Genomic DNA, 13,543 nt, shown 5'->3' with positions numbered 1-13,543 from the left:
GGACGTTAACTGTGCATCTACTGATACTTCTAATCTGAGGAACTTTGAGGCTTCGTGGACTTTGGCTCCCTCTGGGTACTAGAACTCCATCTCATAGGATAACATGGAATGATTGTATTTATCATGCTTCATTACTGCTTCATCATAATCCGTCGTACATAATTTTCGTAATCCACTTTATACTCCTCGTCTTCCATCTCCTGCTCCTCATTTGTACTTCTTCTCACATAAACACCCTCGATGTCCCCAACATTTGCCAGACACAGACTGGTGGGGAAAGAAACAGATGAATAAACCAATATATGCTATAAAGTTATAAGGAAAGAGCACTTATCTTATAGATATTTCTTTACACCATACTTTTTCTCCCACAAACGATTTGAGTCAACCGAGAAGGTACAAGCAGTAAAATTGTGAATTTTAGCCACAGAAGGAAACCAAAACTAAAAGAGGAAAGAAGATGGTGTTTGTTTATTGAGCGCCCACTATGTCCCAGCTTCCTACGCCTGTTATCTTCCTCCATCTTTTCCGCAACCCTGTCAAGGGAAACGAACTGATGCTCATTGCAGATAAGTGACTTGCCCAAGTTCAAACCAGGCTGAGCGGCAGAGCTGAAAGCCACACACGGAGTTGGGCCCCCACATCTGTAGGCTACCTTAGAACAGCTGTAAAGGGCTTCAGATTTGACTGTGAGTTTCCTAGCACCCTAAGGGAAAAGAGAAATTGAACATATTGCCCAACTGGTCACTAGACAGGAAAAAGCCAGACATTTCCTTGGGGGGGAGCAACGCCCTTCCTAGCACGGAATTAATTTTTATTTTCTCCAGAGAGAATTGATGAAAGAGCTGGTGGGGTGGGATCTGGGCTCAGCTTCGACTCCAAGAGCAGTGAGCCTTCATTTTGGATGTGAGGAGGTTACTGATTACATGCTCATTGTCCCTGGAGAAGGCTCTGCCTCCCAGTGACCATGCTCCTGTGTGTGTGTGTGTGTGTGTGTGTGTGTGTGTGTGTGTCTCACTTTTCCTCCCTACGCCTCCCTTCGTCTCTGGCCTCTATCCCTCCCTTGCTCACACCCGAAACATAGAGAGAGCCTGCGACTTGAAACTCCGTTTTTTTAGGAAGTGCTACGTCAGGGGCCTACGCACAGACCCGGCGAGGACAGGACTTCCTCCCCACACGGGCGGGGCGGGGCGAGCGGGAAGGGGCCTGCTGCGGCCGAGGTGACACATCTCTGCCTGCCAGGCCAGCAGCAGCTGGGCCAGCCGTTCCCGGGAGCCCCGGCCACCGCTCCCCGGAGGCTTTGGAATGGACTTGTGCCACCCAGGTAAGCACCGGGGGACAGCCTCGCTGGGCCTCGGTCTCCTCTTCTGTAGAATGGGGCCATAGCGCCTGTCTCAGGATCCTGGCAGGAAACGATGTGTAAACAGAGGTAACTCAGGTGGGAATGCAGAAGCACGCAGCCCGCGTTACGGGCTCAGGCTAGCTGCCAAGCTGGGCCCCAGGCACCGGGAATGCAGGGAACAAAGCGGGCGTGTCCCTGCCCCCAGGAAATTACATTCCAGAGGAGAGACAGACAGGAAGTGCACTCCTGTCAGGTAGCAACAAGCAGAATGAAGAACAGGCAAGCAGGAGCAGGAGGATGGGACAGGGTAGTGGAGAGGCCAAGGGCAGACCTGAAGGAGGACGGAACAGACAGTGCAAAGGCCCGGAGGCGGGGCTGAGAAAGGTGGCACGTTGGTCCCTACGAGCCTGTCTGTGTGGTATGAAGTCCCTGAGGCCCCGGTTTGGCCTTTGGGGAGTGAGGGTGGCCTTGGGGGAGCAGGGCACCTCCTGGAGCCCGTGGAGGGGCCAGGACCAGGCAGCAGAGGACCGTGGCTGAGACCGTCCCCAGGAAGCAGGACCCTGTGTCCGAGGGAAAGAGGAAGGGAGGATGCGCACTGGGAATGGGAGGGAAACGGTGCTGCGTTTTGGGGGGACAGAGAAGAGGGGCCGAGTCCCTGCGCCCTGCGTCTCAGTGGCTGGCGCTGCCCGGACGTCCCGAAGGCCCGGGCTGCAGGAGCTGCCCGGTTCCCCAGGTCCAGAGGCGCCAAGCTGGTAGCAGCAGAATCCTTTCTGCAAAGAAATCCTAACATGGAGCAGTCTGAGCCCGCCCCCTGGGGCCCCTCGCCCCACAGTCAGGGAACCACAGGTCCATTTCAGCACCCCAATTACAGATGGAGCAGCGGAGGCCTGAGGGGGACAGTCCTGTGGGTCACTCCCACCTCCTGACTCCCTGCCCAGTGTCTCTCCCTACCCTGGCTTCTCCCGGGGGCTGAGGGGACGGGCTCACAGGCAGTCCGGGCTCAGGGAACACATCTTGGGCAAGAGGAGACCAGCAAGGAGTGGCGCCTGGCTCAGGGCCACCCGGCGGATGCGAGGGGCAGAGGAGACAGTAGTCCCCCGACATGCCTGGCTTTCCATCATCATCACTTTGTTCTTTGGGGTCTTCCCCTACGGGGTCCATAGGAACAGAGATGGTTGTCCCCAGGGTGCAAGTGAGGAAACAGGCTCACCAGAACAAATGGGAATAGGGCCAAGCTCTGAGAGGAGAGAGAGCCCGGGTTACCTTGGGCTGATGTGGGGGTGGGGCAGGGAGGCCAGAAGGGGGCGTCGCCGCTCTGCTTTAGGCCGGCCCAGAAGAGAAATGGATTCAATGGGGTCAACAGGAGCAGTCTGTGGAGGATTTGAGGTCTTCATTGATTGCTTCTATTCACTCATTCATTCTATAAATGGCCCGCCCTGCGCTGTGCAATGCTAGGGCAGCAGAAACCCTGCCGTGGGTCCAGCCCAGGGGAGCTGCTGGTCTGGAATAAGGGGGAGAAGGGAACATATCTGTAGGGCAATGACCCAGGACAGATGTGCAAATGGGCTCAGACCTGGCGCATGGAAAGAAGCCGCTCTTTCCACATGAGCAGGGGAGATCTGGGAAGACTTCCTGGAGGAAGCAGAAGGAGAAAGGGACGATCATTCCTCGGTTGCCCAGACTGGGTCTCAATCACCCAATGGCTAGGTGACTACCCCCCGAGCTCAGATTTGTCACCTAATGTGGGCACCTTCAACCTTGCCTGACCTAAACTGAATGAGGATTTGGAGTCAGCCAGACCTGGCTCAGTTCCCAGCTCTGTACCAACCTGCCAGTGGCTATGATGGGCCTCAGTTTTCCCACCTGTACAATGGGCAGGACAGTGGTATAGGTCCCCCAGGGCTGCCTTTGCTCCCCTAGCCATGGGTGTGTGACGTCAGAAGCAGGTCAGGCCCTCTTCCCCAGGCCCTGCCAGGAAGGTGAGGGACCCAGGCAACAAACCCCACCATGACCAATGGCCGTACCGGGTTGGTGCAGGCAGGCCAGGTGCAGTTAAAAATAGAGTAGAGACAGCTCAGCTGTGGGTAGGAAGCCACACGCTGCTCGATGCTCACACCCACAGGGCAGGCTGGGGCGGGAGCAGCTCCCCCGACAGCCCCTCGGCCCCAGCGGCCCTCCCACCAGCCTCTGCCGAGCCGCTACCCTTAGGGCCCAGGAGAGCACCTCGCTGTGCCCTGGAAAAGAGGAACCAGGCCAGCTGTCCTGGAAGCAGGGCTGCAAGCAGAATGGGTTCTAAAATTACGATGGGAAAGAGGAAGGACAAAGGGGAAGTGGAGAGGAGTGGGGCAGATGGCCGGGCGGCACCAGGCCACACGCCCGGGCGGCCCCGTGGCCAGCCGGGGGCAGAGGGCAGCCCCAGCACAGGCGTGGGTGTGGTCAGTGTAAAGGTGCCTCTGGGAGGTGTGAAAAGCACAGAGCCAAGTGGGCAGTAAACAGAGCTTGTGGGGTGACGGTTGTTATTAGCACGTTGGGTCTCTTGCGTTTTATTACTGTTTTATTTTATTACTAGAGACCTAGTGCATGAAATTTTTATTTTATTACTAGAGACCTAGTGCATGAAATTCGTGCACGGGTGGGGGGGGCCCTCAGCCCGGCCTGCACCCTCTCCAATCCAGGACCCCTGTACAATCCGGGACATCTGGCTCCTAACTGCTCGCCTGCCTGCCTGTCTGATCGCCCCTAACCACCTCTGCATACCTAACTGACTGATCTCCCCTAACCACCTCTGCCTACCTACCTGATCACCCCTAACTGCTCCCCTGCTGACCTGATCGCCCCTAACTGCTCAGTGCCTGCCTGATGGCCCCTAACGGCCTCTGCCTCCACCTCCGCCACTGCGGCTTTGTCCGGAAGGACATCCAGAAGGTCGTTTGGCTGTACGGTCTAATTAGCATATTATGCTTTTATTAGTATAGATGATGATGATTAAAAACCTACCCCTGTGAGCCACACCAGTACCTGAAACAGGCTTGGAATCAGAAACAGACCCTCTCAGCTCATGTCCTTCTCACACTCCCTGAACTCAGTGTCCTCAACTCTGAAATGGGAAGAAATCCCCACTTTTTAGCCAACAGGTGGAGGGTCAGAAGGTGCCTACATACCACCTTCCAGCTGTGTCACCTGGGGCAGGTCACGTGACCCCTCTGAGCCTCAGGTGTCTTGTCTATACAGTGAGGTTAGAAATACCTTTCTTCTTCTAGAGCTGTCGTGTGGATCAAATGAGATATGGGTGGGAAGAGCCTAGAGCACACAGGGCCTGGCACATAGTAGGTGCGCAACTAGCACCCCTTTCCTTCCCCAGCGGCTTAGCTAGTTTATTGAGCCACACGACCCCAGGCCTGCTGTGGTGAGGGGGACGGAGGTGGGAGAGGATGATGCCCAGCGAGCACGGGAGGCACCGGGGACCTGGAGAGGAAGCGGAGGCGCTCCTGCAGAGAGGAGAAGGAAGGTTATTCCGGGCACGGGGAACAGCATACACAAAGGCCTATGGGAAAGAGCACATGAGAGCAAGTGAAGGGCGGCCAGGGAGGCCTCAAGTCCAGGGCAGGGGGTGGGGCATGGGGTGTGGTGAGGATGGGGGTTGGAGTCTTTATCCCCAGGACAAGGGGCCGCCATGGGAGGCTGGGTTGGAAGGGCAGATGGAGGCAGGGAGCATGGGGACAGGAGCCGGTGGTCGGGTGGGGGGTAAGGGGGCTATGCAAACAGAAGAGATGGGTGGGGCTTGGTGAGAGAGGAGACAGGAGGGCGAAGGGAGGTGAGGGTCCAGGTGCCTCCTGGGGTTGTGGCCGGGGTGTCTCAGGGACCATCCTAGCACCCAGGGAGCTCAGGAAGAATTGAGGGGAAATTCTAGGGCTTCCGTTTTGGTCCAAACGGCAAACAAGATGACGGCCAGTGCCCAGAGGGGTAGCAGGGTCTGAAACTCAGGGAGCAGTTGGAGCTGAGGGGCTGTGTGTGGCTCCTTGGCCCAAGAGAAGACCAGGGAAGTAAAGAGAGACAGTGGGAGAGGAGAAGGCAGCCTGGGCCCGGGTCACGGGAGCCCATGGCCCACCCCTTGACCATCTGCAGTGGGGATTGTGCATAGAAACACTAAAGCCCTGCCTGGCCCCTTCCCAACGCCTTTGGCATCCACATGGCCTCCCCCAGCAGGTGTACCCTGGCCAGAAGCCCACCTCAAAACACAAGCCCCAGCCAACAGGAAAGCAGCAGGAAGTAAACAAACAAAACAAAGAGTCTGATCCTTCACCCCACGGTCAACTAGAGGTGACTGGGTCTTTCCACGACAGCACTCAGCCCCCCTCCCGCCCGTGCAGTGCCACCTCCCTGCAGTGCCGCCTCCCTGCAGTGCCGCCTCCCTGCAGTGCCGCCTCCCTGCCATGCCCTTGCTCCTGACTCCACACGGACGGATGGCCCTCATGCCTTCCATCCCCACGTGAATCCTGGGACACAGTCTTGGGTGTCTGCAAACCAGGGTTCTGATCCCAGCCCTGCCACTTCTTGGCTGTGTGACTTAGGGCAAGTCACTTCGCCTCTCTGAGCCTCCGTGTCTTAAACTAAAAAAGAGCCACTTGACAGAGTGTTTAGGATGAAATGACAAGTTATATGACGCTACCAGCATGGAGTGGGTGTTTCTGAGCTTAAGGTGTAATGGAGCTCTTGCTCTGTGCCCTGGTGTTGGGGCCACCTCTCCCTTCCTCTGGAAACCAGGAACTCCAGGCCTGCAGGGCTCAGAGTTGCAGGAACAGAAAGGAAAACTCCCGAGTGAGTCACTAGGGGGTGGATCTGTGTAGATTACCGACTGGGGACAAAGCCCCGTTTAATGGCCACTGATTTAGGGTTCAGAGGATGGTGCCCATCCGGGCAGGATGTGGTCTCCAAGCTGACACCGCAGCTGCACCTTCAAGAGGCTCATTGCTCAAGCATCTACCAGGCCAGCACCCCCCCAGCATCTGGTGGGGAAATGTTGATCGGACCGGCGGGACCGTGGCCACATGCTCCGCCCACACGTCCTTTACTGTAAAGAGGGTCCCTCCGTCTAATGTGATGTCATGCAGCGTCTGTGTCGGAGCATCAAACCCTCTGGGAGCCCTTGGAGGCCGATGTGGCTGAGGCTCTGTGGGTAGGAAAGGCCACACACATCCAGAACATGTGTGAATTCTGGGCAAGATAGATTGCTGGTCTCCGCAGAAGAGAAGGGATCCCGCGTGATCAACCAGCTGCCAAGTTGCTGGTTGGGTTTCTCAGGAAACCACGGGTCGCTGTTGCTGGCAAGTAGGCAAGTCAGCAGTGGCGGTAGCTCGGGAAGCCTAACGAGTGGGTCTACCCAGAGTCCCTGCCCAGGCCACACGGCTACTTTATGCATGTGCCACTGTACCAGCACTGGGCTGGCCAATCAGACTGGCTGATGTCAACTGGCCGAGTCTTGGTGGTTGAGTGCCTCTCCTGTGCAGGGTGCTTGCTGGGAAGCACAAATGTGCTTTATGTCTTCCCACTCTGTGCCCACTCCCATAGACCATCAACTTGCCTCTTCCCCAGATCTCTCTGTTCCCAGCCTTCTAATCCTTCTTCTTCTTAACCTCTGACCAAAAAGTCAAGCTACTCTCTACTGCCCATGATTGCATGTATATTCTTTATTATTATTATTATTTCAGAGAGGAAAGGAGAGGGAGAGAGAGATAGAAACATCAGCGATGAGAGAGAGAATCATTGATCGGCTGCCTCCTGCATGCCCCATACCGGGGATCGAGCCCACAACCCAGGTATGTGCCCTTGACTGGAATCGAACCTGGGACCCTTCAGTCCGCAGGCCAATGCTCTATCCACTGAGCCAAACCAGCTAGGGCTGCATGTATATTCTTACTTCCCGACACTTCTCTTTCCACACGAGGAGGTTGGCCAGGTGCCCTGCCCAAAGTTCTGCCCACTGGGAGGACTTCTCACCACTGTCTCCACAGCACCTTTGAGTCACACAAACACGGAGCCACACATCCTGGAACCTAGCTCAGGCATTTTCCTCCTGTGTCAGAAGATCACCAGGGACCCGCCCGTGCAGCCATGGTGTGAGCTGAGGGACACGCCTTGGTGCCACAGCAGAGGATGACAGGGGGTCTGGGCCACCCGTCCATGGAGCTGGCTGGAGTCTTCTAGTTCCGCTCACGCTTGCTACTAGGTGAACCACTTACAATGAAGAGCCATTGGGCTTTCTTGACTTTTATGACTTGAAGGGTCAGACAGACCCATCTTGGCTACCTGGCCAAGGGAATCCTGACCATATACTACACTTGCCACCGTGTTGCAAGACCCTTCCCTCTGGGGACACAGCCTCTTCTGCAGTCAATAGATTTTGGGTCTGATAACTGGCTCGGGTCCAGAAATAAGGCAAGGGGTCTTGACTTTTTGGGTTGTGGCTGCCCTTTGGAGGGACATATCCTTAAGTGAAGCAGCTCCATTTGGCTGAGGTAGTTTCCTGGGGAGGGACTCAGCATCGAGTGGTCAGAAGAGTACCACCCCCCATCCCCAGCAGCTGAGAGAGTGGGCACCTGGGTCCTGAAGAAGAGAGCTGCATGGCACAGCCGAGCACCCATTATACACATGGTGGAGCCTTACCATATGCCAGATACGTGCTGGGTGCTGAACAAAACTCAGCTCTTTTAATCCTGACAACCACACTCTAGGTAAGGGTTATGGTTCGTGACTCCCAGATCAGGACACTGCATTGGTCACGTTTCAGGACTGACTGCTGTTAACGAGACTCAGCATAACAGCGACAGAGACATTCCCAAAACTGATTTCTCTCAGTGAGAAGTCTGAGTGGGGAGCTGCGGGTGAGGCGAATATGATGACTTTTCTCCACACAGTTGCCCAGGGCCCCGTCTCCTAGCTTGCTGTGCTGCCATCTCAATACCCAGCTTCCATCTCAAAGTCCAAGACGGCTACTCCGTCAACAGGAGGGAGAAGTAGGGGAATGGAGGACTTGATGTTCTCTGAATGTTCTTCATTCAGGAGAAGTAGTATCTGTCCTCGTAAAACCTTTAAGAAATGGTTTTACACTTCCCAAAGCAAGGACTTGAAAGTCAGGAAGGGTTTGGACAGGCAGACAGGACAGGGCGTGTGGTGGAGGAACTGCATAGGCAAAGGCAGGGGGGTAAGATGGAGAGTGAGACAACACAGGGCAGTGAGGAGCTGGCAGGCCGGACTGGCAGGCTGTGGTTGAGAACGGTGGGGAAAAGGCTGGCTGGAGAGGCCAGGGAGACTGTGGAGGACCAGATGAGGGCTTTTCCTTCAAGTGATGGGGAGTCCATGGAGATTTCGACCAGGAGAGTGTTGTGGCTGGAACAGGAAGCACCACTGGGGAGTAGAAGCAAGCCAGCTGACAGGGGTGTGGGAATCATCCCAGCACCTTGCACAGAATTCTGACCAACACACACTCATCTCCTTTAATTCATTTCCAGGTGACGTGGGAAAAGCTTTGTAGTTATCCCAATGCCAGGTCAGCCCTGGTTCAGAAATTCATCCCTGTAGGACCTTAGCCAGGTCAACTCACTGCTCTGAGCTTCAGTGTCTGGGACAGAAACTGTCAGATGTCCCCCAAAATCCAGTCTCCCCATCTCACATAGTAAGGCCCACCCTATTACAGGCTCATTTCCCAGCCTCCCTTGCAGCTATGTGGGGCCATGTGACTACATCTGGCCAATAGGGTGCGAAGCAAAATGATACACCACTTCCTGGTTGTGCAAATAAATAAGTGAATAAATGAGAGACATGTGGTCCAGTAAAAGAATAAACTAAAGTTCCAGGGAGGAATGAATGCCTTCTGCAGGTATTTTATTGAGTACCCGCGTATCAGGCTCTTTCTAGCTGCTGAGGATGCAGAACAAAATAATGAGTGTAATGAATGCAATAGAAAAGATGCTAGTACATGAGATAATTTCAGGGCACCTGTACCGGGAGGGTAGAAGAAACAGAAAGCTGGGTAGGAGGGGAAGGCAGGGGAGGGGCTGCCTTAGACAGAGTGGTCAGGGAAGGCCTCTTGGAGGTGGTGACATCAGAGCCCAGGCTTGAGTGGAAAGGGCCAGCAAGTCATGGGTTTCTGGAGGGAAGAGGGCCCTGAGGGCTAGCTGGTGTGGCTGGAGCTGGGGAGTGAGGGGAGGGCAGTGAGTGAGCCAGTGGCCACACGGCCTTCTCTCTCCAGACCCCGCGGAGCTGAGCAGTGGGGAGACTGAGGAGCTGCAGCGGATCAAATGGCACCGGAAGCAGCTTCTGGATGACATCCAGGTGAGTGCACACTCACAACTGTGCACGTGAGTCACACACACATTCACACTGACGCACCCTCAGACCCTGCTGCGTGCGGAGCCCGCCTGCGGCTCTACGGCCTCCTCGCATGGTGGGGTCCACCAGCGCTCGTCCCCGTCCTGAGCCTCAGCTTCATCCCCTCCTAAAACAGGGATCATTAGGTCAACATCACACCAATCCGTGCCCAGCACTTGCCAAGTCGCCAGTTTTTCAAATGTTAGCACATCTGGTTCTCAGCAGCCTCTGAGACAGACTCTGGTTCTGTTCCTGGAATATGCTGAGCCCAGTGCTGCCCCGGGGCCTTTGCACCACCGGGACTCTCCCAAGCTCTCGTCATGGCTCCTCCTCATTACTTCATTCTCAGCTCATGTGCCGTCTCCTCTTAGCGGCTACAGTTGCTGGGACCTCACCCCAGCCTGACACATGTCCACCTGTTTCTTAAAGGTTTTACAAGTGTGCAGGGCAGAGTGCAGAGTGAAGGTACAGAAGGAAGGTGCACTCAGCAGGTATTTTATTGAGCACCTACCATGTCCCAGGCATTTGCTATGTCATCACTGTGATCATTATCTGCACAGTCATTTCATTCCCCATGACCATCACGACCCCAACCCCACTAACTGTGAGCTCTGTGTAAGTGGGCCTGGGTCCATCTTGCCCACCCCTGTATTTGCAGCCCAACAGTCAGAGCATAGTAGGTGCTCAATTAATACTTGTGAGTGAGCCCCCACTTTATTTGTGGGGAAGCCACTCAGTGACTAACCGAGATCACATGGACAGGACTGACTGGGCACAGATATGGGCCCCAGGCCCCATGCTGTCCTCGGGTCCCAGAACAAGCCCCTGGGGCCACCCCATCCCACAGATCTCAGGGAAGGAAGGGGGGCGCTGGGTGCCTTTTAGGGGCTCATGCTGCTGCCCTGCAGGGGAATGCTGGACCAGCTGCCACCTCTCCCTGTCTGCCCAATGGTGGCAGTTGGCTGAGGCAGGGGTTCTCTGCTGCCACTGTTGCCCCTTCAGGGTCAAGACAGAACAGGCTGGGGGGGGGGGGGCGGGGATCTGGGAAAGCAGAGGCTGAGTCAGACCTTAGGTAACATGTCACCTCACCTCTCTGCATCTTAATGTCCTGTTCTGCAAGCCCCATGGGGATGGCAAAGCCCCTGAGAAGAGGCCAGCGCTGTCTAGTGCCTGGTGCACCCACAGTACCTGGCACACAGTGGGCACCAAGTCAGGGACAAGTGGCGGAGTAAACAGATGGGGGGAAGCTGGAGAGGAGCTGGGCCCTCCCAGGGCTGGAATCGGTGCCTTCTGCCTGGGGACGGGGGCAGTGGGAGCCATGGAAGGAGTTTGAGCAGGGGCAGGGCAGGCACCAGTCTGCTTCAGAAAGATGGCAGCTGGGCGGAGGGGGGCTGGTCGGGTGGGCGTGGCAGGACAGCAGGAGACTCTACAGCTGCAGACGAGAGAGGGGGGAAAGCCGGGAATAGGGTGGGGACTTGGGGACGACACCCCCAAGTCAGGAGATGGTGGAAGAAAGAGAGTAGACGGAAGCAGTTTGGTTTGGGACTTTGAGGACAGAAGACATCCGGGGAGGGGATCTGTCAGGGGAGAGCAATGTGGGGGTCACGCTGGGTGGGAGTGGGTGGGGGAGAGCTTCCACCCTCTGACTCTCCCTCCCTATCCTGCCCCTCCCCCCACTGCCACCCACAGAAGCTGAAGGATGAGATCGAAGATGTATTTGCCCAAATCGACTGCTTTGAGATGACAGAGGAGAGGTGAGGTGTCGGCCAGGGGGCCCCGGAAGTTGCCATGGTGTCGTCCTAAGGATGTCACACACCATGAATGAGCAGGGCCATGCCTGGTCTGGGCCCTGGGGAAGTCAGGGAGGAGGCCCCGGAGGAGGAGGCAGGACGGTGAGACAGGAGCAGGGCTGGGCTGGTCCCTGCTTCCAAGCACCTCCCTCTCTTGAGAGACAGCCCCATCCTCCCATCCTCTCCACCCAAAGTCTCTTCGGACCCACCCTGACCTACCCCTTGACCAATCACCACCCAGGAGCATCCCGGGATGGGAGGGGAGAAGGAAAACTCGCCCCCAAGGAACAGGGCAGGGAAGCCAAGGCCTCAGGAGGAGGAGCCGGGCCTGTGACAGGACAGAGGTTGGTCCACCCCACTCCACCCTCAGGGTCATTCAGCTGCCCCTGCTATGGGAAGACTCCCACTGGCTGTCACCTGGGGCTGGTCCCCTCCCCTCTCGGGGCCTCAGTTTCCCACTTGTGAGATGAGAAGGTTGATCCTGACATCACCCCATAGGACCCCAGTATCCCAGAAATCCCCGCCCTGCCCTGCCACCCCTGAGCTCTCTGCCACCTGCACCTGTCTAGCCCCCACACACATGCACACAGACACTCCCATGCACTCCCACGCCATCCCGGCTCTAGATTCCCTCCCTGCTCAGGCCCCACAAAAACACAGGACATTTCCAGAGCACCAACCAGACCAGCCACTGTTTCCAGCGCTTCAACCTCCCAACAGTGCTGGGAGCAGGGGTGATGCTGCCCCATTTGACAGATGAGTAAACTGAGTTCCAGAGAGACAAGTGACTCTCCCTAAGTGGCTGGGCCAGCAAGGGGTGGGGCCCATTTGCACCAAGAGGCTGGCTCCACCTGCGCTCTCACCCCCAGCCTCCCCGTCATCTTGCCCGCACTCCAGCCCCCGGGGGGGGGGGGGACGGGGACGGGGACATGGCCCTAAGTGCTCCTCCTGAGAACTCTGGGTTCTCAAGCCCATGGTACTGGGTCCCTTGGGAGAGTCTGGTGTGGTGGCTCTGGGAGGGCCCAGACCCTGCATTTCTCATGCTCACAAGGCCTGCTCCTCCCCTCCCCCACTTGGAGGCCCCTCGGGAATATTGGCTCTAGCTGAGGGGACGGGAGTCCGCAAGGTGTCTGAGGGTCCTTGGAGACTGGCTGGAAGGGCGTGCCCTGGGGTCCTGGGGCAGCCCACGCTGACACCTTTGTGTCCACAGCCGGATGGCCCAGAAGGAGAAGGAGCTATGCATTGGGCGCAAGAAGTTCAACATGGACCCCGTGAAGGTAGGCAGTATGAGGGGCTCCACTCATGGGGCCGGGTTGCTGCATGCCGGCCACCTGCATAACGCTCTTGTTTCCCTCCGCTGACACTAAACCCATCCTACAGATGAGGAAACTGAGACCAGCAGGGCTCAGCCTCCTGTCCAGTCATCCCGGGCACAGCAGCCCAGGCGTGAGGTGGGAGCCAGGAGGTGGGGGGTCTATGATGCCATGGACCTGGGGTCCCTGGGCACCAGGCCTGTTTCCTCCTCTGTGGGGAGGCGTCAGACACGATGACCCTTAGATTCTGGGGCTCAGTCTCCGGAAGTGCCTTCCAGACACGGGTCCGGGGGAGCCAGATCTGGCTGCAGACACAGAGCACTGAGGGCGCAGCTCCCCTCTCCCCGCCCCCAGCCCCGCCCCTGCCCTGCGAGAGGGCTGTGGGCTCCTTTCCTGTGGGAACACAGACAGGAGGAAGCGCGAGCTGACACAGAGCGGAGGTGGGCAGGGCAGCCAAGGGGCCTGGAAATTCACTGCTCTGGCTTCAAAGGCTGCCTCCCCGCCCTGTCACAGGCCCACAGCCTCACCCACCCACTCACCTCCCATGGGATCACCCACCCATTCACCTCCCACAGCATCACCCACCCATTCACCTCCCACAGCATCACCCACCCACTCACCTCCCACGGCATCACCCACCCGTTCACCTCCCACAGCATCACCCACCCACTCACCTCCCACAGCATCACCCACCCGTTCACCTCCCATGGCATCACCCACCATTCACCTCC

General features: G+C 57.0%; 1 protein-coding gene across 1 annotated transcript in view; it reads left to right on the top strand.

The window, feature by feature from the left end:
- Positions 1 to 1,184: 1,184 nt before the first annotated feature.
- CYTH4 (cytohesin 4) overlaps positions 1,185 to 13,543 on the top strand; it is a 31,839-nt gene continuing 19,480 nt past the window's right edge. The window contains exons 1-4 of the mRNA XM_014448856.2: positions 1,185 to 1,324; positions 9,591 to 9,673; positions 11,399 to 11,463; positions 12,710 to 12,821. Of these exons, the coding sequence (XP_014304342.1) occupies positions 1,306 to 1,324; positions 9,591 to 9,673; positions 11,399 to 11,463; positions 12,710 to 12,821 (279 nt within the window). The 5' untranslated portion in view covers positions 1,185 to 1,305. The remainder of the gene's footprint in view (positions 1,325 to 9,590; positions 9,674 to 11,398; positions 11,464 to 12,709; positions 12,822 to 13,543) is intronic.

Source organism: Myotis lucifugus, unplaced genomic scaffold (genome assembly GCF_000147115.1).
Source record: "Myotis lucifugus unplaced genomic scaffold, Myoluc2.0 scaffold_941, whole genome shotgun sequence".
In the NCBI taxonomy this organism is placed as follows: domain Eukaryota; kingdom Metazoa; phylum Chordata; class Mammalia; order Chiroptera; family Vespertilionidae; genus Myotis; species Myotis lucifugus.
This window is presented reverse-complemented; position numbering and strand designations above follow the sequence as displayed.